Here is a 26,015-nt window from a genome sequence, read left to right on the forward strand (position 1 = left end):
TGTCTATGGATCCATCCCTACACAGCGTGTTATGTGGAGAAGCAGCCTCCTCACTACTGTACTGTCTATGGATCCATCCCTACACAGCGTGTTATGTGGAGAAGCAGCCTCCTCACTACTGTACTGTCTATGGATCCATCCCTACACAGCGTGTTATGTGGAGAAGCAGCCTCCTCACTACTGTACTGTCTATGGATCCATCCCTACACAGCGTGTTATGTGGAGAAGCAGCCTCCTCACTACTGTACTGTCTATGGATCCATCCCTACACAGCATGTTATGTGGAGAAGCAGCCTCCTCACTACTGTACTGTCTATGCGTCCATCCCTACACAGCGTGTTATGTGGAGAAGCAGCCTCCTCACTACTGTACTGTCTATGGATCCATCCCTACACAGCATGTTATGTGGAGAAGCGGCCTCCTCACTACTGTACTGTCTATGGATCCATCCCTACACAGCGTGTTATGTGGAGAAGCGGCCTCCTCACTACTGTACTGTCTATGGATCCATCCCTACACAGCGTGTTATGTGGAGAAGCGGCCTCCTCACTACTGTACTGTCTATGGGTCCATCCCTACACAGCATGTTATGTGGAGAAGCGGCCTCCTCACTACTGTACTGTCTATGGATCCATCCCTACACAGCGTGTTATGTGGAGAAGCAGCCTCCTCACTACTGTACTGTCTATGGGTCCATCCCTACACAGCGTGTTATGTGGAGAAGCGGCCTCCTCACTACTGTACTGTCTATGGATCCATCCCTACACAGCGTGTTATGTGGAGAAGCGGCCTCCTCACTACTGTACTGTCTATGGATCCATCCCTACACAGCGTGTTATGTGGAGAAGCGGCCTCCTCACTACTGTACTGTCTATGGGTCCATCCCTACACAGCGTGTTATGTGGAGAAGCAGCCTCCTCACTACTGTACTGTCTATGGGTCCATCCCTACACAGCATGTTATGTGGAGAAGCGGCCTCCTCACTACTGTACTGTCTATGGATCCATCCCTACACAGCGTGTTATGTGGAGAAGCGGCCTCCTCACTACTGTACTGTCTATGGATCCATCCCTACACAGCATGTTATGTGGAGAAGCGGCCTCCTCACTACTGTACTGTCTATGGCTCCATCCCTACACAGCGTGTTATGTGGAGAAGCGGCCTCCTCACTACTGTACTGTCTATGGATCCATCCCTACACAGCCTGTTATGTGGAGAAGCAGCCTCCTCACTACTGTACTGTCTATGGATCCATCCCTACACAGCGTGTTATGTGGAGAAGCGGCCTCCTCACTACTGTACTGTCTATGGATCCATCCCTACACAGCGTGTTATGTGGAGAAGCGGCCTCCTCACTACTGTACTGTCTATGGGTCCATCCCTACACAGCGTGTTATGTGGAGAAGCAGCCTCCTCACTACTGTACTGTCTATGGGTCCATCCCTACACAGCATGTTATGTGGAGAAGCAGCCTCCTCACTACTGTACTGTCTATGCGTCCATCCCTACACAGCATGTTATGTGGAGAAGCGGCCTCCTCACTACTGTACTGTCTATGGATCCATCCCTACACAGCGTGTTATGTGGAGAAGCGGCCTCCTCACTACTGTACTGTCTATGGATCCATCCCTACACAGCATGTTATGTGGAGAAGCGGCCTCCTCACTACTGTACTGTCTATGGGTCCATCCCTACACAGCGTGTTATGTGGAGAAGCGGCCTTCTCACTACTGTACTGTCTATGGATCCATCCCTACACAGAGTGTTATGTGGAGAAGCGGCCTCCTCACTACTGTACTGTCTATGGATCCATCCCTACACAGCGTGTTATGTGGAGAAGCGGCCTCCTCACTACTGTACTGTCTATGCGTCCATCCCTACACAGCATGTTATGTGGAGAAGCAGCCTCCTCACTACTGTACTGTCTATGGATCCATCCCTACACAGCATGTTATGTGGAGAAGCGGCCTCCTCACTACTGTACTGTCTATGGATCCATCCCTACACAGCATGTTATGTGGAGAAGCGGCCTCCTCACTACTGTACTGTCTATGCGTCCATCCCTACACAGCATGTTATGTGGAGAAGCGGCCTCCTCACTACTGTACTGTCTATGGATCCATCCCTACACAGCGTGTTATGTGGAGAAGCAGCCTCCTCACTACTGTACTGTCTATGGATCCATCCCTACACAGCGTGTTATGTGGAGAAGCGGCCTTCTCACTACTGTACTGTCTATGGATCCATCCCTACACAGCGTGTTATGTGGAGAAGCGGCCTCCTCACTACTGTACTGTCTATGGGTCCATCCCTACACAGCGTGTTATGTGGAGAAGCAGCCTCCTCACTACTGTACTGTCTATGGATCCATCCCTACACAGCATGTTATGTGGAGAAGCAGCCTCCTCACTACTGTACTGTCTATGGATCCATCCCTACACAGCGTGTTATGTGGAGAAGCGGCCTCCTCACTACTGTACTGTCTATGGATCCATCCCTACACAGCGTGTTATGTGGAGAAGCGGCCTCCTCACTACTGTACTGTCTATGGATCCATCCCTACACAGCGTGTTATGTGGAGAAGCGGCCTCCTCACTACTGTACTGTCTATGGGTCCATCCCTACACAGCGTGTTATGTGGAGAAGCAGCCTCCTCACTACTGTACTGTCTATGGATCCATCCCTACACAGCATGTTATGTGGAGAAGCAGCCTCCTCACTACTCTACTGTCTATGGGTCCATCCCTACACAACGTGTTATGTGGAGAAGCAGCCTCCTCACTACTGTACTGTCTATGGATCCATCCCTGCACAGCGTGTTATGTGGAGAAGCAGCCTCCTTACTACTGTACTGTCTATGGATCCATCCCTGCACAGCGTGTTATGTGGAGAAGCAGCCTCCTCACTACTGTACGGTCTATGGATCCATCCCTACACAGCGTGTTATGTGGAGAAGCAGCCTCCTCACTACTGTACTGTCTATGGATCCATCCCTACACAGCATGTTATGTGGAGAAGCAGCCTCCTCACTACTGTACTGTCTATGCGTCCATCCCTACACAGCGTGTTATGTGGAGAAGCAGCCTCCTCACTACTGTACTGTCTATGGATCCATCCCTACACAGCATGTTATGTGGAGAAGCGGCCTCCTCACTACTGTACTGTCTATGGATCCATCCCTACACAGCGTGTTATGTGGAGAAGCGGCCTCCTCACTACTGTACTGTCTATGGGTCCATCCCTACACAGCGTGTTATGTGGAGAAGCGGCCTCCTCACTACTGTACTGTCTATGGATCCATCCCTACACAGCGTGTTATGTGGAGAAGCAGCCTCCTCACTACTGTACTGTCTATGGGTCCATCCCTACACAGCGTGTTATGTGGAGAAGCAGCCTCCTCACTACTGTACTGTCTATGGATCCATCCCTACACAGCGTGTTATGTGGAGAAGCGGCCTCCTCACTACTGTACTGTCTATGGGTCCATCCCTACACAGCATGTTATGTGGAGAAGCGGCCTCCTCACTACTGTACTGTCTATGGGTCCATCCCTACACATCGTGTTATGTGGAGAAGCGGCCTCCTCACTACTGTACTGTCTATGGGTCCATCCCTACACAGCGTGTTATGTGGAGAAGCGGCCTCCTCACTACTGTACTGTCTATGGATCCATCCCTACACAGCGTGTTATGTGGAGAAGCAGCCTCCTCACTACTGTACTGTCTATGGATCCATCCCTACACAGCGTGTTATGTGGAGAAGCGGCCTCCTCACTACTGTACTGTCTATGGATCCATCCCTACACAGCGTGTTATGTGGAGAAGCGGCCTCCTCACTACTGTACTGTCTATGGATCCATCCCTACACAGCGTGTTATGTGGAGAAGCGGCCTCCTCACTACTGTACTGTCTATGGATCCATCCCTACACAGCGTGTTATGTGGAGAAGCGGCCTCCTCACTACTGTACTGTCTATGGGTCCATCCCTACACAGAGTGTTATGTGGAGAAGCGGCCTCCTCACTACTGTACTGTCTATGGGTCCATCCCTACACAGCATGTTATGTGGAGAAGCGGCCTTCTCACTACTGTACTGTCTATGGGTCCATCCCTACACAGCATGTTATGTGGAGAAGCAGCCTCCTCACTACTGTACTGTCTATGGATCCATCCCTACACAGCGTGTTATGTGGAGAAGCGGCCTTCTCACTACTGTACTGTCTATGGGTCCATCCCTACACAGAGTGTTATGTGGAGAAGCGGCCTCCTCACTACTGTACTGTCTATGGATCCATCCCTACACAGCGTGTTATGTGGAGAAGCGGCCTCCTCACTACTGTACTGTCTATGGATCCATCCCTACACAGCGTGTTATGTGGAGAAGCGGCCTCCTCACTACTGTACTGTCTATGGGTCCATCCCTACACAGCGTGTTATGTGGAGAAGCGGCCTCCTCACTACTGTACTGTCTATGCGTCCATCCCTACACAGCATGTTATGTGGAGAAGCAGCCTCCTCACTACTGTACTGTCTATGGATCCATCCCTACACAGCATGTTATGTGGAGAAGCAGCCTCCTCACTACTGTACTGTCTATGGATCCATCCCTACACAGCGTGTTATGTGGAGAAGCGGCCTCCTCACTACTGTACTGTCTATGCGTCCATCCCTACACAGCATGTTGTGGAGAAGCAGCCTCCTCACTACTGTACTGTCTATGGATCCATCCCTACACAGCATGTTATGTGGAGAAGCGGCCTCCTCACTACTGTACTGTCTATGGATCCATCCCTACACAGCGTGTTATGTGGAGAAGCAGCCTCCTCACTACTGTACTGTCTATGGATCCATCCCTACACAGCGTGTTATGTGGAGAAGCAGCCTCCTCACTACTGTACTGTCTATGGATCCATCCCTACACAGCATGTTATGTGGAGAAGCAGCCTCCTCACTACTGTACTGTTTATGGATCCATCCCTACACAGCATGTTATGTGGAGAAGCGGCCTTCTCACTACTGTACTGTCTATGGATCCATCCCTACACAGCGTGTTATGTGGAGAAGCAGCCTCCTCACTACTGTACTGTCTATGGATCCATCCCTACACAGCGTGTTATGTGGAGAAGCGGCCTCCTCACTACTGTACTGTCTATGGATCCATCCCTACACAGCGTGTTATGTGGAGAAGCGGCCTTCTCACTACTGTACTGTCTATGGGTCCATCCCTACACAGCGTGTTATGTGGAGAAGCGGCCTCCTCACTACTGTACTGTCTATGGATCCATCCCTACACAGCGTGTTATGTGGAGAAGCGGCCTTCTCACTACTGTACTGTCTATGGGTCCATCCCTACACAGCGTGTTATGTGGAGAAGCGGCCTCCTCACTACTGTACTGTCTATGGGTCCATCCCTACACAGCGTGTTATGTGGAGAAGCGGCCTCCTCACTACTGTACTGTCTATGGATCCATCCCTACACAGCATGTTATGTGGAGAAGCGGCCTCCTCACTACTGTACTGTCTATGGATCCATCCCTACACAGCGTGTTATGTGGAGAAGCGGCCTCCTCACTACTGTACTGTCTATGGGTCCATCCCTACACAGCGTGTTATGTGGAGAAGCAGCCTCCTCACTACTGTACTGTCTATGGATCCATCCCTACACAGCGTGTTATGTGGAGAAGCGGCCTCCTCACTACTGTACTGTCTATGGATCCATCCCTACACAGCGTGTTATGTGGAGAAGCAGCCTCCTCACTACTGTACTGTCTATGGGTCCATCCCTACACAGTGTTATGTGGAGAAGCGGCCTCCTCACTACTGTACTGTCTATGGATTCATCCCTACACAGCGTGTTATGTGGAGAAGCGGCCTCCTCACTACTGTACTGTCTATGCGTCCATCCCTACACAGCATGTTATGTGGAGAAGCAGCCTCCTCACTACTGTACTGTCTATGGATCCATCCCTACACAGCATGTTATGTGGAGAAGCGGCCTCCTCACTACTGTACTGTCTATGGATCCATCCCTACACAGCGTGTTATGTGGAGAAGCAGCCTCCTCACTACTGTACTGTCTATGGATCCATCCCTACACAGCGTGTTATGTGGAGAAGCGGCCTTCTCACTACTGTACTGTCTATGGATCCATCCCTACACAGCGTGTTATGTGGAGAAGCGGCCTCCTCACTACTGTACTGTCTATGGATCCATCCCTACACAGCGTGTTATGTGGAGAAGCAGCCTCCTCACTACTGTACTGTCTATGGATCCATCCCTACACAGCATGTTATGTGGAGAAGCGGCCTTCTCACTACTGTACTGTCTATGGATCCATCCCTACACAGCGTGTTATGTGGAGAAGCGGCCTTCTCACTACTGTACTGTCTATGGATCCATCCCTACACAGCGTGTTATGTGGAGAAGCAGCCTCCTCACTACTGTACTGTCTATGGATCCATCCCTACACAGCATGTTATGTGGAGAAGCGGCCTTCTCACTACTGTACTGTCTATGGATCCATCCCTACACAGCGTGTTATGTGGAGAAGCGGCCTCCTCACTACTGTACTGTCTATGGATCCATCCCTACACAGCGTGTTATGTGGAGAAGCAGCCTCCTCACTACTGTACTGTCTATGGATCCATCCCTACACAGCGTGTTATGTGGAGAAGCAGCCTCCTCACTACTGTACTGTCTATGGATCCATCCCTACACAGCGTGTTATGTGGAGAAGCAGCCTCCTCACTACTGTACTGTCTATGGATCCATCCCTACACAGCATGTTATGTGGAGAAGCGGCCTTCTCACTACTGTACTGTCTATGGATCCATCCCTACACAGCGTGTTATGTGGAGAAGCAGCCTCCTCACTACTGTACTGTCTATGGATCCATCCCTACACAGCGTGTTATGTGGAGAAGCAGCCTCCTCACTACTGTACTGTCTATGGATCCATCCCTACACAGCGTGTTATGTGGAGAAGCAGCCTCCTCACTACTGTACTGTCTATGGATCCATCCCTACACAGCGTGTTATGTGGAGAAGCGGCCTCCTCACTACTGTACTGTCTATGCGTCCATCCCTACACAGCATGTTATGTGGAGAAGCAGCCTCCTCACTACTGTACTGTCTATGGATCCATCCCTACACAGCGTGTTATGTGGAGAAGCGGCCTCCTCACTACTGTACTGTCTATGCGTCCATCCCTACACAGCATGTTATGTGGAGAAGCAGCCTCCTCACTACTGTACTGTCTATGGATCCATCCCTACACAGCATGTTATGTGGAGAAGCAGCCTCCTCACTACTGTACTGTCTATGGGTCCATCCCTACACAGCATGTTATGTGGAGAAGCAGCCTCCTCACTACTGTACTGTCTATGGATCCATCCCTACACAGCGTGTTATGTGGAGAAGCGGCCTCCTCACTACTGTACTGTCTATGGATCCATCCCTACACAGCGTGTTATGTGGAGAAGCAGCCTCCTCACTACTGTACTGTCTATGGATCCATCCCTACACAGCGTGTTATGTGGAGAAGCAGCCTCCTCACTACTGTAGTGTCTATGCGTCCATCCCTACACAGCATGTTATGTGGAGAAGCGGCCTCCTCACTACTGTACTGTCTATGCGTCCATCCCTACACAGCATGTTATGTGGAGAAGCAGCCTCCTCACTACTGTACTGTCTATGGATCCATCCCTACACAGCATGTTATGTGGAGAAGCGGCCTTCTCACTACTGTACTGTCTATGGATCCATCCCTACACAGCGTGTTATGTGGAGAAGCAGCCTCCTCACTACTGTACTGTCTATGGATCCATCCCTACACAGCGTGTTATGTGGAGAAGCAGCCTCCTCACTACTGTACTGTCTATGGATCCATCCCTACACAGCGTGTTATGTGGAGAAGCGGCCTCCTCACTACTGTACTGTCTATGGGTCCATCCCTACACAGTACAGTAGTGAGGAGGCCGCTTCTCCACATAACACGCTGTGTAGGGATGGATCCATAGACAGTACAGTAGTGAGAAGGCCGCTTCTCCACATAACACGCTGTGTAGGGATGGATCCATAGACAGTACAGTAGTGAGGAGGCTGCTTCTCCACATAACATGCTGTGTAGGGATGATCCATAGACAGTACAGTAGTGAGGAGGCTGCTTCTCCACATAACACGCTGTGTAGGGATGGATCCATAGACAGTACAGTAGTGAGGAGGCTGCTTCTCCACATAACATGCTGTGTAGGGATGGATCCATAGACAGTACAGTAGTGAGGAGGCTGCTTCTCCACATAACATGCTGTGTAGGGATGGATCCATAGACAGTACAGTAGTGAGGAGGCTGCTTCTCCACATAACATGCTGTGTAGGGATGGACCCATAGACAGTACAGTAGTGAGAAGGCCGCTTCTCCACATAACACGCTGTGTAGGGATGGATCCATAGACAGTACAGTAGTGAGGAGGCTGCTTCTCCACATAACATGCTGTGTAGGGATGGACCCATAGACAGTACAGTAGTGAGGAGGCCGCTTCTCCACATAACACGCTGTGTAGGGATGGATCCATAGACAGTACAGTAGTGAGGAGGCTGCTTCTCCACATAACACGCTGTCTATGGATCCATCCCTACACAGCGTGTTATGTGGAGAAGCAGCCTCCTCACTACTGTACGGTCTATGGATCCATCCCTACACAGCGTGTTATGTGGAGAAGCGGCCTTCTCACTACTGTACTGTCTATGGATCCATCCCTACACAGCGTGTTATGTGGAGAAGCAGCCTCCTCACTACTGTACTGTCTATGGATCCATCCCTACACAGCGTGTTATGTGGAGAAGCAGCCTCCTCACTACTGTACTGTCTATGGATCCATCCCTACACAGCGTGTTATGTGGAGAAGCGGCCTTCTCACTACTGTACTGTCTATGGATCCATCCCTACACAGCGTGTTATGTGGAGAAGCAGCCTCCTCACTACTGTACTGTCTATGGATCCATCCCTACACAGCATGTTATGTGGAGAAGCAGCCTCCTCACTACTGTACTGTCTATGGATCCATCCCTACACAGCATGTTATGTGGAGAAGCGGCCTTCTCACTACTGTACTGTCTATGGATCCATCCCTACACAGCGTGTTATGTGGAGAAGCGGCCTTCTCACTACTGTACTGTCTATGGATCCATCCCTACACAGCGTGTTATGTGGAGAAGCGGCCTCCTCACTACTGTACTGTCTATGGATCCATCCCTACACAGCATGTTATGTGGAGAAGCGGCCTCCTCACTACTGTACGGTCTATGGGTCCATCCCTACACAGCATGTTATGTGGAGAAGCAGCCTCCTCACTACTGTACTGTCTATGGGTCCATCCCTACACAGCGTGTTATGTGGAGAAGCAGCCTCCTCACTACTGTACTGTCTATGGATCCATCCCTACACAGCGTGTTATGTGGAGAAGCGGCCTCCTCACTACTGTACGGTCTATGGGTCCATCCCTACACAGCATGTTATGTGGAGAAGCAGCCTCCTCACTACTGTACTGTCTATGGGTCCATCCCTACACAGCGTGTTATGTGGAGAAGCAGCCTCCTCACTACTGTACTGTCTATGGGTCCATCCCTACACAGCGTGTTATGTGGAGAAGCGGCCTTCTCACTACTGTACTGTCTATGGATCCATCCCTACACAGCGTGTTATGTGGAGAAGCAGCCTCCTCACTACTCTACTGTCTATGCGTCCATCCCTACACAGAGTGTTATGTGGAGAAGCAGCCTCCTCACTACTGTACTGTCTATGGATCCATCCCTACACAGCATGTTATGTGGAGAAGCGGCCTCCTCACTACTGTACTGTCTATGGATCCATCCCTACACAGCGTGTTATGTGGAGAAGCGGCCTCCTCACTACTGTACTGTCTATGGATCCATCCCTACACAGCATGTTATGTGGAGAAGCGGCCTCCTCACTACTGTACTGTCTATGGATCCATCCCTACACAGCGTGTTATGTGGAGAAGCAGCCTCCTCACTACTGTACTGTCTATGGATCCATCCCTACACAGCGTGTTATGTGGAGAAGCAGCCTCCTCACTACTGTACTGTCTATGGGTCCATCCCTACACAGCATGTTATGTGGAGAAGCAGCCTCCTCACTACTGTACTGTCTATGGATCCATCCCTACACAGCGTGTTATGTGGAGAAGCGGCCTCCTCACTACTGTACTGTTTATGGATCCATCCCTACACAGCATGTTATGTGGAGAAGCAGCCTCCTCACTACTGTACTGTCTATGGATCCATCCCTACACAGCGTGTTATGTGGAGAAGCAGCCTCCTCACTACTGTACTGTCTATGGATCCATCCCTGCACAGCGTGTTATGTGGAGAAGCAGCCTCCTCACTACTGTACGGTCTATGGATCCATCCCTACACAGCATGTTATGTGGAGAAGCAGCCTCCTCACTACTGTACTGTCTATGGATCCATCCCTACACAGCGTGTTATGTGGAGAAGCGGCCTCCTCACTACTGTACTGTCTATGCGTCCATCCCTACACAGCATGTTGTGGAGAAGCAGCCTCCTCACTACTGTACTGTCTATGGATCCATCCCTACACAGCATGTTATGTGGAGAAGCGGCCTCCTCACTACTGTACTGTCTATGGATCCATCCCTACACAGCGTGTTATGTGGAGAAGCGGCCTTCTCACTACTGTACTGTCTATGGGTCCATCCCTACACAGCGTGTTATGTGGAGAAGCGGCCTCCTCACTACTGTACTGTCTATGGATCCATCCCTACACAGCGTGTTATGTGGAGAAGCGGCCTTCTCACTACTGTACTGTCTATGGGTCCATCCCTACACAGCGTGTTATGTGGAGAAGCGGCCTCCTCACTACTGTACTGTCTATGGGTCCATCCCTACACAGCGTGTTATGTGGAGAAGCGGCCTCCTCACTACTGTACTGTCTATGGATCCATCCCTACACAGCATGTTATGTGGAGAAGCGGCCTCCTCACTACTGTACTGTCTATGGATCCATCCCTACACAGCGTGTTATGTGGAGAAGCGGCCTCCTCACTACTGTACTGTCTATGGGTCCATCCCTACACAGCGTGTTATGTGGAGAAGCAGCCTCCTCACTACTGTACTGTCTATGGATCCATCCCTACACAGCGTGTTATGTGGAGAAGCGGCCTCCTCACTACTGTACTGTCTATGGATCCATCCCTACACAGCGTGTTATGTGGAGAAGCAGCCTCCTCACTACTGTACTGTCTATGGGTCCATCCCTACACAGTGTTATGTGGAGAAGCGGCCTCCTCACTACTGTACTGTCTATGGATTCATCCCTACACAGCGTGTTATGTGGAGAAGCGGCCTCCTCACTACTGTACTGTCTATGCGTCCATCCCTACACAGCATGTTATGTGGAGAAGCAGCCTCCTCACTACTGTACTGTCTATGGATCCATCCCTACACAGCATGTTATGTGGAGAAGCGGCCTCCTCACTACTGTACTGTCTATGGATCCATCCCTACACAGCGTGTTATGTGGAGAAGCAGCCTCCTCACTACTGTACTGTCTATGGATCCATCCCTACACAGCGTGTTATGTGGAGAAGCGGCCTTCTCACTACTGTACTGTCTATGGATCCATCCCTACACAGCGTGTTATGTGGAGAAGCGGCCTCCTCACTACTGTACTGTCTATGGATCCATCCCTACACAGCGTGTTATGTGGAGAAGCAGCCTCCTCACTACTGTACTGTCTATGGATCCATCCCTACACAGCATGTTATGTGGAGAAGCGGCCTTCTCACTACTGTACTGTCTATGGATCCATCCCTACACAGCGTGTTATGTGGAGAAGCGGCCTCCTCACTACTGTACTGTCTATGGGTCCATCCCTACACAGCGTGTTATGTGGAGAAGCAGCCTCCTCACTACTGTACTGTCTATGGATCCATCCCTACACAGCATGTTATGTGGAGAAGCGGCCTCCTCACTACTGTACTGTCTATGCGTCCATCCCTACACAGCATGTTATGTGGAGAAGCGGCCTCCTCACTACTGTACTGTCTATGGATCCATCCCTACACAGCGTGTTATGTGGAGAAGCAGCCTCCTCACTACTGTACTGTCTATGGATCCATCCCTACACAGCGTGTTATGTGGAGAAGCAGCCTCCTCACTACTGTACTGTCTATGGATCCATCCCTACACAGCGTGTTATGTGGAGAAGCGGCCTCCTCACTACTGTACTGTCTATGCGTCCATCCCTACACAGCATGTTATGTGGAGAAGCGGCCTCCTCACTACTGTACTGTCTATGGATCCATCCCTACACAGCGTGTTATGTGGAGAAGCAGCCTCCTCACTACTGTACTGTCTATGGATCCATCCCTACACAGCGTGTTATGTGGAGAAGCGGCCTCCTCACTACTGTACTGTCTATGGATCCATCCCTACACAGCGTGTTATGTGGAGAAGCGGCCTCCTCACTACTGTACTGTCTATGGATCCATCCCTACACAGCATGTTATGTGGAGAAGCAGCCTCCTCACTACTGTACTGTCTATGGATCCATCCCTACACAGCGTGTTATGTGGAGAAGCGGCCTCCTCACTACTGTAGTGTCTATGCGTCCATCCCTACACAGCATGTTATGTGGAGAAGCGGCCTCCTCACTACTGTACTGTCTATGCGTCCATCCCTACACAGCATGTTATGTGGAGAAGCAGCCTCCTCACTACTGTACTGTCTATGGATCCATCCCTACACAGCATGTTATGTGGAGAAGCGGCCTTCTCACTACTGTACTGTCTATGGATCCATCCCTACACAGCGTGTTATGTGGAGAAGCAGCCTCCTCACTACTGTACTGTCTATGGATCCATCCCTACACAGCGTGTTATGTGGAGAAGCAGCCTCCTCACTACTGTACTGTCTATGGATCCATCCCTACACAGCGTGTTATGTGGAGAAGCGGCCTCCTCACTACTGTACTGTCTATGGGTCCATCCCTACACAGTACAGTAGTGAGGAGGCCGCTTCTCCACATAACACGCTGTGTAGGGATGGATCCATAGACAGTACAGTAGTGAGAAGGCCGCTTCTCCACATAACACGCTGTGTAGGGATGGATCCATAGACAGTACAGTAGTGAGGAGGCTGCTTCTCCACATAACATGCTGTGTAGGGATGATCCATAGACAGTACAGTAGTGAGGAGGCTGCTTCTCCACATAACACGCTGTGTAGGGATGGATCCATAGACAGTACAGTAGTGAGGAGGCTGCTTCTCCACATAACACGCTGTGTAGGGATGGATCCATAGACAGTACAGTAGTGAGGAGGCTGCTTCTCCACATAACACGCTGTGTAGGGATGGATCCATAGACAGTACAGTAGTGAGGAGGCCGCTTCTCCACATAACACGCTGTGTAGGGATGGATCCATAGACAGTACAGTAGTGAGGAGGCCGCTTCTCCACATAACACGCTGTGTAGGGATGGATCCATAGACAGTACAGTAGTGAGAAGGCCGCTTCTCCACATAACATGCTGTGTAGGGATGGATCCATAGACAGTACAGTAGTGAGGAGGCTGCTTCTCCACATAACATGCTGTGTAGGGATGGATCCATAGACAGTACAGTAGTGAGGAGGCTGCTTCTCCACATAACATGCTGTGTAGGGATGGACCCATAGACAGTACAGTAGTGAGAAGGCCGCTTCTCCACATAACACGCTGTGTAGGGATGGATCCATAGACAGTACAGTAGTGAGGAGGCTGCTTCTCCACATAACATGCTGTGTAGGGATGGACCCATAGACAGTACAGTAGTGAGGAGGCCGCTTCTCCACATAACACGCTGTGTAGGGATGGATCCATAGACAGTACAGTAGTGAGGAGGCTGCTTCTCCACATAACACGCTGTCTATGGATCCATCCCTACACAGCGTGTTATGTGGAGAAGCAGCCTCCTCACTACTGTACGGTCTATGGATCCATCCCTACACAGCGTGTTATGTGGAGAAGCGGCCTTCTCACTACTGTACTGTCTATGGATCCATCCCTACACAGCGTGTTATGTGGAGAAGCAGCCTCCTCACTACTGTACTGTCTATGGATCCATCCCTACACAGCGTGTTATGTGGAGAAGCAGCCTCCTCACTACTGTACTGTCTATGGATCCATCCCTACACAGCGTGTTATGTGGAGAAGCGGCCTTCTCACTACTGTACTGTCTATGGATCCATCCCTACACAGCGTGTTATGTGGAGAAGCAGCCTCCTCACTACTGTACTGTCTATGGATCCATCCCTACACAGCATGTTATGTGGAGAAGCAGCCTCCTCACTACTGTACTGTCTATGGATCCATCCCTACACAGCATGTTATGTGGAGAAGCGGCCTTCTCACTACTGTACTGTCTATGGATCCATCCCTACACAGCGTGTTATGTGGAGAAGCGGCCTCCTCACTACTGTACTGTCTATGGATCCATCCCTACACAGCGTGTTATGTGGAGAAGCGGCCTCCTCACTACTGTACTGTCTATGGATCCATCCCTACACAGCATGTTATGTGGAGAAGCGGCCTCCTCACTACTGTACTGTCTATGGGTCCATCCCTACACAGCATGTTATGTGGAGAAGCAGCCTCCTCACTACTGTACTGTCTATGGGTCCATCCCTACACAGCGTGTTATGTGGAGAAGCGGCCTCCTCACTACTGTACTGTCTATGGATCCATCCCTACACAGCGTGTTATGTGGAGAAGCGGCCTCCTCACTACTGTACTGTCTATGGATCCATCCCTACACAGCGTGTTATGTGGAGAAGCGGCCTCCTCACTACTGTACTGTCTATGGGTCCATCCCTACACAGCATGTTATGTGGAGAAGCAGCCTCCTCACTACTGTACTGTCTATGGATCCATCCCTACACAGCATGTTATGTGGAGAAGCGGCCTCCTCACTACTGTACTGTCTATGCGTCCATCCCTACACAGCATGTTATGTGGAGAAGCAGCCTCCTCACTACTGTACTGTCTATGGATCCATCCCTACACAGCGTGTTATGTGGAGAAGCGGCCTCCTCACTACTGTACTGTCTATGCGTCCATCCCTACACAGCATGTTATGTGGAGAAGCAGCCTCCTCACTACTGTACTGTCTATGGATCCATCCCTACACAGCGTGTTATGTGGAGAAGCAGCCTCCTCACTACTGTACTGTCTATGGGTCCATCCCTACACAGCATGTTATGTGGAGAAGCAGCCTCCTCACTACTGTACTGTCTATGGATCCATCCCTACACAGCATGTTATGTGGAGAAGCAGCCTCCTCACTACTGTACTGTCTATGGGTCCATCCCTACACAGCATGTTATGTGGAGAAGCAGCCTCCTCACTACTGTACTGTCTATGGATCCATCCCTACACAGCGTGTTATGTGGAGAAGCGGCCTCCTCACTACTGTACTGTCTATGCGTCCATCCCTACACAGCATGTTGTGGAGAAGCAGCCTCCTCACTACTGTACTGTCTATGGATCCATCCCTACACAGCATGTTATGTGGAGAAGCGGCCTCCTCACTACTGTACTGTCTATGGATCCATCCCTACACAGCGTGTTATGTGGAGAAGCGGCCTTCTCACTACTGTACTGTCTATGGATCCATCCCTACACAGCGTGTTATGTGGAGAAGCAGCCTCCTCACTACTGTACTGTCTATGGATCCATCCCTACACAGCGTGTTATGTGGAGAAGCAGCCTCCTCACTACTGTACTGTCTATGGATCCATCCCTACACAGCATGTTATGTGGAGAAGCAGCCTCCTCACTACTGTACTGTCTATGGGTCCATCCCTACACAGCATGTTATGTGGAGAAGCAGCCTCCTCACTACTGTACTGTCTATGGATCCATCCCTACACAGCATGTTATGTGGAGAAGCGGCCTCCTCACTACTGTACTGTCTATGGATCCATCCCTACACAGCGTGTTATGTGGAGAAGCGGCCTCCTCACTACTGTACTGTCTATGGATCCATCCCTACACAGCGTGTTATGTGGAGAAGCGGCCTCCTCACTACTGTACTGTCTATGGATCCATCCCTACACAGCGTGTTATGTGGAGAAGCGGCCTCCTCACTACTGTACTGTCTATGGGTCCATCCCTACACAGCGTGTTATGTGGAGAAGCAGCCTCCTCACTACTGTACTGTCTATGGGTCCATCCCTACACAGCGTGTTATGTGGAGAAGCAGCCTCCTCACTACTGTACTGTCTATGGGTCCATCCCTACACAGCGTGTTATGTGGAGAAGCGGCCTTCTCACTACTGTACTGTCTATGGATCCATCCCTACACAGCGTGTTATGTGGAGAAGCAGCCTCCTCACTACTCTACTGTCTATGCGTCCATCCCTACACAGAGTGTTATGTGGAGAAGCAGCCTCCTCACTACTGTACTGTCTATGGATCCATCCCTACACAGCATGTTATGTGGAGAAGCGGCCTCCTCACTACTGTACTGTCTATGGATCCATCCCTACACAGCATGTTATGTGGAGAAGCGGCCTCCTCACTACTGTACTGTCTATGGATCCATCCCTACACAGCGTGTTATGTGGAGAAGCAGCCTCCTCACTACTGTACTGTCTATGGGTCCATCCCTACACAGCATGTTATGTGGAGAAGCGGCCTTCTCACTACTGTACTGTCTATGGATCCATCCCTACACAGCGTGTTATGTGGAGAAGCGGCCTCCTCACTACTGTACTGTCTATGGATCCATCCCTACACAGAGTGTTATGTGGAGAAGCGGCCTCCTCACTACTGTACTGTCTATGGATCCATCCCTACACAGCGTGTTATGTGGAGAAGCGGCCTCCTCACTACTGTACTGTCTATGGATCCATCCCTACACAGCGTGTTATGTGGAGAAGCGGCCTCCTCACTACTGTACTGTCTATGGATCCATCCCTACACAGCATGTTATGTGGAGAAGCGGCCTCCTCACTACTGTACTGTCTATGGATCCATCCCTACACAGCGTGTTATGTGGAGAAGCAGCCTCCTCACTACTGTACTGTCTATGGATCCATCCCTACACAGCGTGTTATGTGGAGAAGCAGCCTCCTCACTACTGTACTGTCTATGGGTCCATCCCTACACAGCATGTTATGTGGAGAAGCAGCCTCCTCACTACTGTACTGTCTATGGATCCATCCCTACACAGCGTGTTATGTGGAGAAGCGGCCTCCTCACTACTGTACTGTCTATGGATCCATCCCTACACAGCGTGTTATGTGGAGAAGCAGCCTCCTCACTACTGTACTGTCTATGGGTCCATCCCTACACAGCATGTTATGTGGAGAAGCAGCCTCCTCACTACTGTACTGTCTATGGATCCATCCCTACACAGCATGTTATGTGGAGAAGCAGCCTCCTCACTACTGTACTGTCTATGGATCCATCCCTACACAGCATGTTATGTGGAGAAGCAGCCTCCTCACTACTGTACTGTTTATGGATCCATCCCTACACAGCATGTTATGTGGAGAAGCAGCCTCCTCACTACTGTACTGTCTATGGATCCATCCCTACACAGCGTGTTATGTGGAGAAGCAGCCTCCTCACTACTGTACTGTCTATGGATCCATCCCTGCACAGCGTGTTATGTGGAGAAGCAGCCTCCTCACTACTGTACGGTCTATGGATCCATCCCTACACAGCATGTTATGTGGAGAAGCAGCCTCCTCACTACTGTACTGTCTATGGATCCATCCCTACACAGCGTGTTATGTGGAGAAGCGGCCTCCTCACTACTGTACTGTCTATGGGTCCATCCCTACACAGCGTGTTATGTGGAGAAGCAGCAGGAAATCTTGGCTATGTTCACATGTAGCGAAAGTGCTGCCGATTGTCCGTATTGAGGGGAATGTCAACCATTTGTTGTGGATTCTGCTGCCAGTTACCTATTGGTTGCAGACAAACTCCACCCACTTGTGCCCCCCAACAGATACGACCCGCTTTTGCCTTGCAAACTCTTGCATTCCCCGTATTACCCACTGATGACCCATGCACAGGAAAAGCTACACAAGGCGATAAATGGGCCCTGTGTGTCAATCACCAGGCATGATGTCAGCAGAGAGAGAGAGATGTTGCAGACAGGCATATCTGACACTTGGATTGCTATTTAAAAACCACAACAAAAAAATGTAAATTTAAATACTGCCATATGCTGGTTAACCCTTACTGCAATGCGTTGCCAGTTTAATAACTTAAATAATTTGGTTATTTTTCTGATCACACATTCCTTAAAGGAGTACTCCCCTGGAATAACATTATTTTTTTTTTAAATCAACTGGTGCCAGAAAGTTAACAGATTTGTAAATTACTTCTATTAAAAAATCTTAATCCTTCCAGTAATTTTTAGGGGCTGTATACTGCAGAAGAAATTTCTTTTCTTTTTGGATTTCTCTGATTTCATGACCACAGTGCTTTCTGCTGACCTCTGCTGTCCATTTTTTGGAACTGTCCAGAGCAGGAGAAAATCCCCATAGCAAACATATGCTTGTATGGACAGATGTCAGCAGAGAGCACTGTGGTTGTGACATCAGAGAAATCCATGAAGAAAAGTATTTCCTCAACAAATCTGTTTAATTTTCTGGCACCAGTAGATTTAAAAAAAAAAAAAAAAGTTTTCCATAGGAGTACCCCTTTAAATAATAAAAAAAAATTAAAATAAATTCATCAAACTTTAAATAAATCAGTAGTTCAAGAGAATATAAGAAACTAATCGGGCACCTCTCCTGCTCCCCCTACCGCCTCTACTCATCGTAAGCTCTGAAGTTAGATGCTGCCCATTGAAGTCAGTGAGAGGAGTTAGCTGCTGAGTGAGGCAGGCACACTGCTGAAATTCAGCTGCAGAATGTAGCTTGCAGCAGAGCCCCATTTTTTTTAAATCCTCCAAAAAGAATGCACTTGTTCATTCTTTGGGCACAATTCAGCAGCCGAGTCCCATAGAAGTCAGTGATGCTTGTATTTTGGTTCAGAATCAGTTGTGTGAGTGTAATAACCCTTATAGTACACACCTGTACGCCCTCGCTGTTTGGCTGCACCAGGATGTACATGTCCTGAGTCTCATCTGGACTATGGAGCAAGCAGAGGAGCGATAAACAGCTGGGGATCCACTGTTAATGGCAACATCGGCAATACTACTGATGTCCAGCATTAACCCTTTAGATGCCATGAACACTACTGATCATGGCATCTGAAGTATTAGAAGGGCTTTGAGAGACTCATCAGACTACCCACAGTGCGATTGTGGCGATCCGATGAGTCAAGATGGGAGCCAGAGCTCCTCTCCAGGTATTTTTGTTGTATCATTCAAACAGAGAAGTAGAAAGCGGCAACTCACCAGGGTATGCAGGTTAAAATCTTTGGTACTTTATTTCTGTCACGTTAAAATATGTAACATGGCAACGTGGAGGGGAGAGGAGGAACAGGTAGACGAGGACGGCTGTAGCTACTACGCGTGCATGATGCGGGTGAAGTAGCTACAGCCGTCCTCGTCTACCTGTTCCTCCTCTCCCCTCCACGCTGCCATGTTACAAATTTTAACGTGACAGAAATAAAGTACCAAAGATTTTAACCTGCATACCCTGGGGAGTTGTCACATTCTACTTCTCTGTTTGAATGTTTCGTATCCTGGACCCCGGGCTTCATCCAAGGACCCGGTGTCTTACTCTTATCAGCAGAGCACCTCCAGGAAGCGCTTGATTACTATCCTCTATATATGCATCACATCACTGTGGTCTATATTCACAAGTAGTAGCCGACACCACGCTCTCTTTTGGTATTATTATTTTTGTTGTATGGTTAGCCAGGTGGAAGACCATACTGGTAGATCGCCGATATCGCTGTTTTGTACTATGCTTATGCATAATAATGATATGTAAAATCTTAATAATGATATGTAATTTATAACTATGCCTATGCATAATAATAGCACCCAAGATTGCAATAAATACTCTCCTGTGGGGACTTAAAAAAAAAAAATATATATATACATACACACACAAGTGGTACTGATAAAAACTACAGATCACAGTACAAAAAAGGAGCCTTTAAAAATAAGGGGTCAGCATAGGGTAATTTTAAACATACATATTTTGTTAATAAAGTATTTTTTTTGTTTTAACCCCTTAAGGACTAAGCGATTTCATGTTTTTGCATTTTCGTTTTTTCCTCCTTGCCTTTAAAAAATTATAACCCTTTCAATTTTGCACCTAAAAATTTGTATTATGGCTTATTTTTTGCGCCACCATTTTTACTTTACAGAGACATTAGTCATTTTACCGAAAAATCCACAGCGAAACGGAAAAAAAATATTCATTGTGTGACAAACTTGAAGAAAAAAATGCCATTTTGTAAATTTTGGGGGTTTCCGTTTCTATGCAGTGCATTTTTCGGTAAAAATGACACCTTATCTTTATTCTGTAGGTCCATACGGTTAAAATGATACCCTACTTATATAGGTTTGATATTGTCGTACTTCAGAAAAAAATCATAAATACATGCAGGAAAATGTATATGTTTAAAATTGTCATTTTCTGAGCCCTATAACTTTTTTTTTTTTCTGTGTTCAGGGTGCTATGAGGGCTCATTTTTTGCGCCGTGATCTGAAGTTTTTAGCGGTACCATTTTTGTTCTGATCAGACTTTTTGATCACTTTTTATACCACAAAAAAAGTGAATAAAAAGTGATAAAAAATGTGCTACTTTGGAATTTTTTTGCGCGTACGCCATTGACCGTGCGGTTTAATTAACGATATATTTTTATAATTCGGACATTTCCACATGCGGCGATACCACATATGTTTATTTTTATTTAGACTGTTTTATTTTGTTACTAGGAAATGCCGGGTGATTTAAACTCTTAATTCAGAAGGGAATACCTGAAAGGGTTAACTCTTTTTTTTTTTTTTTTTTTTTTTTTTCTCGAGCTCATAGCTCCTATAGGGACCTATGAGCTTGCAATGGCTGATTGAATACAGATTGTTGCCTTGCCGTTGCATGGCAACAAGCTGTGTAATCGGTGGTTGATTGCTCCAGCCTGTAACTCAGGCATGGAGCAATCAATCAGAGCCGGGACGCCGACGGAAGAAGGTAGGGACCTTCTCTCCGGGTAGCTGATCGGGGCATCGCGATTTTATCGCGATCAGCCCGACTGAGCAGTCGGGAAGCATTTACTTTCACTTTCGATGCGGCGCTCAGCTTTGAGCGCCGCATTGGAAGGGTTAGTAGCGCGTGGCCGAACGATCGCGGCCACGCGCTATTAGCCGCAGGTCCCGGCTGTGAATAGGCGCCGGGACCATCCCGCTATGACGAGGGGACCCCACGTTATAGACAGGGACCGGACTTAGGACGTACGTCCTAAGTCCTTAAGGAGTTAAAGCAGTACATTAATAGTATAGCATTTAACCATGGGTATCATTTATATTAGAATAAATAGAACATATCAGTTTTACCATAAACTGCGCTGCGTAAAGACCAATTAGCCCCCCCCCCCCCCCCAGATTCAAAATTACGGTTTTCTTTTCAATTTCCGGTCACAAATTTTGTTTTGCTGTACATTTTATGGTAAAATCAATGTCATTACAAAGTACAATTGGTCACGCAATAAACAAGCCCGTATATGTCTCTGGGGATAGAAAAATTGAGTTATGGCTCTTAAAAGGCGCAGAGAAAAAAGTAAAAATAAAACTTGGCTGTATCCTTAAGGCCAAAATGGCGGCCATTTTCAAGTAAATGTTCTCTTCTTTTTCTTCTCTTGCTGGTACTGGCTACTCTGGTATGAAAATAGTCCAAAAGGGGCAGTACTACTTTTTATTTTATTAATTTATTTTTTTTATCCTGATCAGAACTATAATTCTGCACAGAATTTAAAAATTCTCCACAGATCGGCAGATTCAATTAAGAGCAGAACGGTAATGAAAATGTCCTATACTTGTATAATGGCCAGAAGTAGTGTTGTTAATCATGTGGACATTCGCTTATCCTGAAAGTTTGCCAAAAGATTAGTGACCATGTGACTTCCCTTTTTATCCTTAGTTATGCCATGACCGAGGTTACCTTGTGACTCAAGATGAATTGGACCAGACATTGGACGAATTCAAGGGTCAGTTTGGTGACAAGCCAAGTGAGGGCCGGCCCCGGCGAACTGATCTCACAGTGTTGGTCGCTCACAATGATGACCCTACTGATCAGATGTTTGTGTTTTTCCCTGGTAAGTGTGTGTTATAAGATATAGTTATGGAAATGAGAATTTTTTTGTTTCAGAAACTGCTTTAATTCCTTTCCGACCTATGATGTATATGTACATCATAGGTCGTGTGAGGGGAATATGACGTGGGCCTGCGGGTCAGGTTTGCGTCAAAACCGGCAGACGCCCGCTGCGATCAGGAGCTGACATCTGCTGGTAATTACAGGCTGGCTCTGATGTCCATCATTTAAATAGTTAATGCTGTGATTAATAGTGATCATTAAACATTAAATGGCAGTAATCCCTGGTGTCTAGGGCTCCCATCAGCAGCTCCGCGATGTAATCCCTTCTTCCTGATCCTCAGTGGATCAGCGATGGCGTAAGGTTGTCATATTTGGTACTGCCTGCGTAAAACTATTAAATTAGGACGTTCCTGATCCTGCATGGTGAATGCTGTAAATGCAAAAAACTCCAAACGCCGATTTCTGATTTTTGGTCACGTAGCGTCCCAGAAATTTTTTTTATAAGTCATTAAAAAGTCGTATATACACAAAAGTTTTAACATTAAAAATTACAGCTCATGGTACAAAACACTCAGACTTACTGTATTGCGAATCTTATTTTTTTCTGGCTCCGTAATACGTGAAATCATAAAATAAAGTGCACTGATGGAAAGTAGCTTGTCCCACAAAAAAGAAACAATGTGAGAATTTAAGGAGCAAAAAATAGTGAGACAAAAATAAAATTGCTGGGTTTTAAAGGGGTTAAAAGAATATTTCACCTAGATTAGACTAAGATACTAATATATGTTCTGTTTCTATCTTCTGATTGTAATTTTTTTTATTACATTTTTTGTACATTAACCTCTTTATGACCCATTTTACACCTTAGGACCAGAGCGTTTTTTGCAATTCTGACCACTGTCACTTTAAACATTAATAACTCTGGAATGCTTTTAGTTATCATTCTGATTCAGAGATTGTTTTTTCGTGACATATTCTACTTTAACCTCTTAAGGACCAATACAAATAAACCCCTGAAAGACCAGGCCTGTTTTTTCAAATCGGGGATGTCTGTCTTTATTAGAGAATAACTCTGGTAACGTTTTGCCAATCACGATAATTCTGACATTGTTTTTTTGTCACATGTTGTCCTTCATGTACATAGTAAAAGTAAGCCAATATCATTTGTAGGTTTTTTTTACAATGCAAAAAATCATGAAATTTTTACAAAAATTTTCAATTTTTTGCTATTTTAACACTAATAGGTTGCATATATTTATACATACTGACCAAATAGTTTATGAAACTTATACTTTCAGATGTCTACTTTATTTTGACGTCATTTTTTTGTTTTTAATTAACATTTTAAATTAGTTAGAAGCCTAACAATTTAACTTGAAATTTAGAAAATTTTTTATGTGCTATGCAAGGTTTGCCGAAATTAAAAGGTAGTAGAACATAGGAACACCCCCCCAAATGACCCCATTTTAAAAACTAGACCCCTCAAGGTATTCGCTAGGGGGTACAGTGAGTATTTTAACACCATAGTTTTTTGGCTGGAATTATTACAAAGTCAGTGTTAAAAATTCGAAATTTGCAATTTTTCACAAATGCATCATTTGGGGGGCATATTTTTTGTACATCACTTCTGATATTGAAAGAAATGCACCCTATATTTTATTTAGCTGCTTGTCCCATGTTCGGAAATACCCCCGCTTTGGCCATATATGGTTTCTTGGCCGCGTGGTAGGACTCAGGAGAGGAGCGCCATTTGACTTTCAGGGCAGAACAGTACCCCCACCCCCACAAGTGACCCCATTTATATACCGCACCCCTACAAGTTATTGGCTGGTCGGCTGGCAGTATAACGCGTCTGTCTGTGACAGTTAAGGCTCCTGATGGATATATCCGCCATGTTATGGGAATAAGCACCCGTTCTTGGCGAATATATCCATCACTGCTGCGGCTGGGTAGCTCAGTGTGTCCGCTCATGACTGCTGGCGGGAAATCCGCCGCTATGAGTGGACACACAAAGCTACCCAGCCGCAGCAGGGAGCTCATTACCGTGACTGCTGCATAATGTGTAGGATCACATGGTGGACATCCGCAGCATATTACATGCTTTTTTTTATTTTTATTAGATTCATTTAATAAATGTATTTTTAATATATTATAATTTTTTTTTTTTTTTTTTACACTTTTTTATTAAATTTGTATTTATTTTTACACTTTTATTTTATTTATTTTTACACTTTTTAATGCTTTGGAATACTTAGTATTCCAAAGCATTGCAGTTCTATGCTGCCTGCCAGTTTTCACTAGCAGGCAGCATATTAGGACGTGCCTCTGTAGAACCCCCGGCTGCCCAGGTATGCAGCAGCACCCCGCGATGCTCCAGGGTACTGCAGGAGAGACAGAGGGAGCCCCCTCCCTCTGTCAGAACTCCTTACAGCGCGCGGTCACTTCTGACCGCGGCTGTAAGGGTTAAACTGTCGGGAGTGAAGTGAACTTCACTCCCGGCAGTGCGGCACGTCCCGGCCAGCCGCGGCACACGCAGCACCCCGCGATTGTGATGCGGGGTGCTGCAGAGGAGACAGAGGGAGCCCCCTCCCTCTGTCATAACACTTACAGCCCGCGGTCACTTCCGACCGCGGCTGTAAGTGTTAAAACTGCCGGGACCGAAGTTTACTTCGGTCCTGGCAGTTCAGCAGGGTCCCGGCTGTGTGATACAGCCGAGTCCCTGCCGCGATCTCGTGGGTGCACTGGGCAGCACCCACGAGAATAATGGACAAGTATAGACGTGCGGGAACGGCCACCAACCTGGATGTCTATACTCGTCCATGGTCGTTATCGGGTTAACATAGTGGTAAAATTTTATGGTAACTTGCATCCTTTCTTGGTGAAAAATCCCAAAATTTGATGAAAAATTTAAAAATTTTGTATTTTTCTAACTTTGAAGCTCTCTGCTTGTAAGGAAAATGGATATTCAAAATAAAAAAAAATTTGATTCACATTTCCAATATGTCTACTTTTATGTTTGCATCATAAAATTTACGTGTTTTTACTTTTGGAAGACACCAGAGGGCTTCAAAGTTCAGCAGCAATTTTCCAATTTTTCACAAAATTTTCAAACTCACTATTTTTCAGGGACCAGTTCAGGTTTGAAGTGGATTTGAAGGGTCTTCATATTAGAAATACCCCACAAATGACCCCATCATAAAAACTGCACCCACCAAAGTATTCAAAATGACATTCAGTCAGCGTTTTAACCCTTTAGGTGTTTCACAGGAATAGCAGTAAAGTGAAGGAGAAAATTCACAATCTTCATTTTTTACACTCGCATGTTCTTGGAGACCCAATTTTTTTTATTTTTACAAGGGGTAAAAGGAGAAAATTTATACTTAACCCCTTAAGGACACATGACGTACTGGAACGTCATGTGTCCACTCCCGATCTATAAAGGCCGGGACACGTGGCTAATAGCGCTATTAACCCTTTAGACGCGGCGTTCAAAGTTGAACGCCGCGTCTAAAGTGAAACCGAAAGCATGCCGGCTAGCTCAGTGGGCTGTTCAGGATAGCCGCGGCGAAATCGCGGCATCCCGAACAGCTTACAGGACAGCGGGAGGGCCCCTACCTGCCTCCTCGCTGTCCGATCGCCGAATGACTGCTCAGTGTCTGAGATCCAGGCATGAGCAGTCATGCGGCAGAATCATCGATCACTGGTTTCCTATG

General features: G+C 47.4%; 1 protein-coding gene across 1 annotated transcript in view; it reads left to right on the forward strand.

Moving 5' to 3' along the window:
• Positions 1-26,015, forward strand: part of POLR2E (RNA polymerase II, I and III subunit E) — a 51,693-nt gene that overhangs the window by 1,174 nt on the left and 24,504 nt on the right. The window contains exon 2 of the mRNA XM_056517678.1: positions 22,129-22,303. Coding sequence (XP_056373653.1) covers positions 22,129-22,303 — 175 coding nt within the window. The remainder of the gene's footprint in view (positions 1-22,128; positions 22,304-26,015) is intronic.

The sequence above is a fragment of the Hyla sarda genome, chromosome 1 (genome assembly GCF_029499605.1).
Source record: "Hyla sarda isolate aHylSar1 chromosome 1, aHylSar1.hap1, whole genome shotgun sequence".
Classification (NCBI taxonomy): domain Eukaryota; kingdom Metazoa; phylum Chordata; class Amphibia; order Anura; family Hylidae; genus Hyla; species Hyla sarda.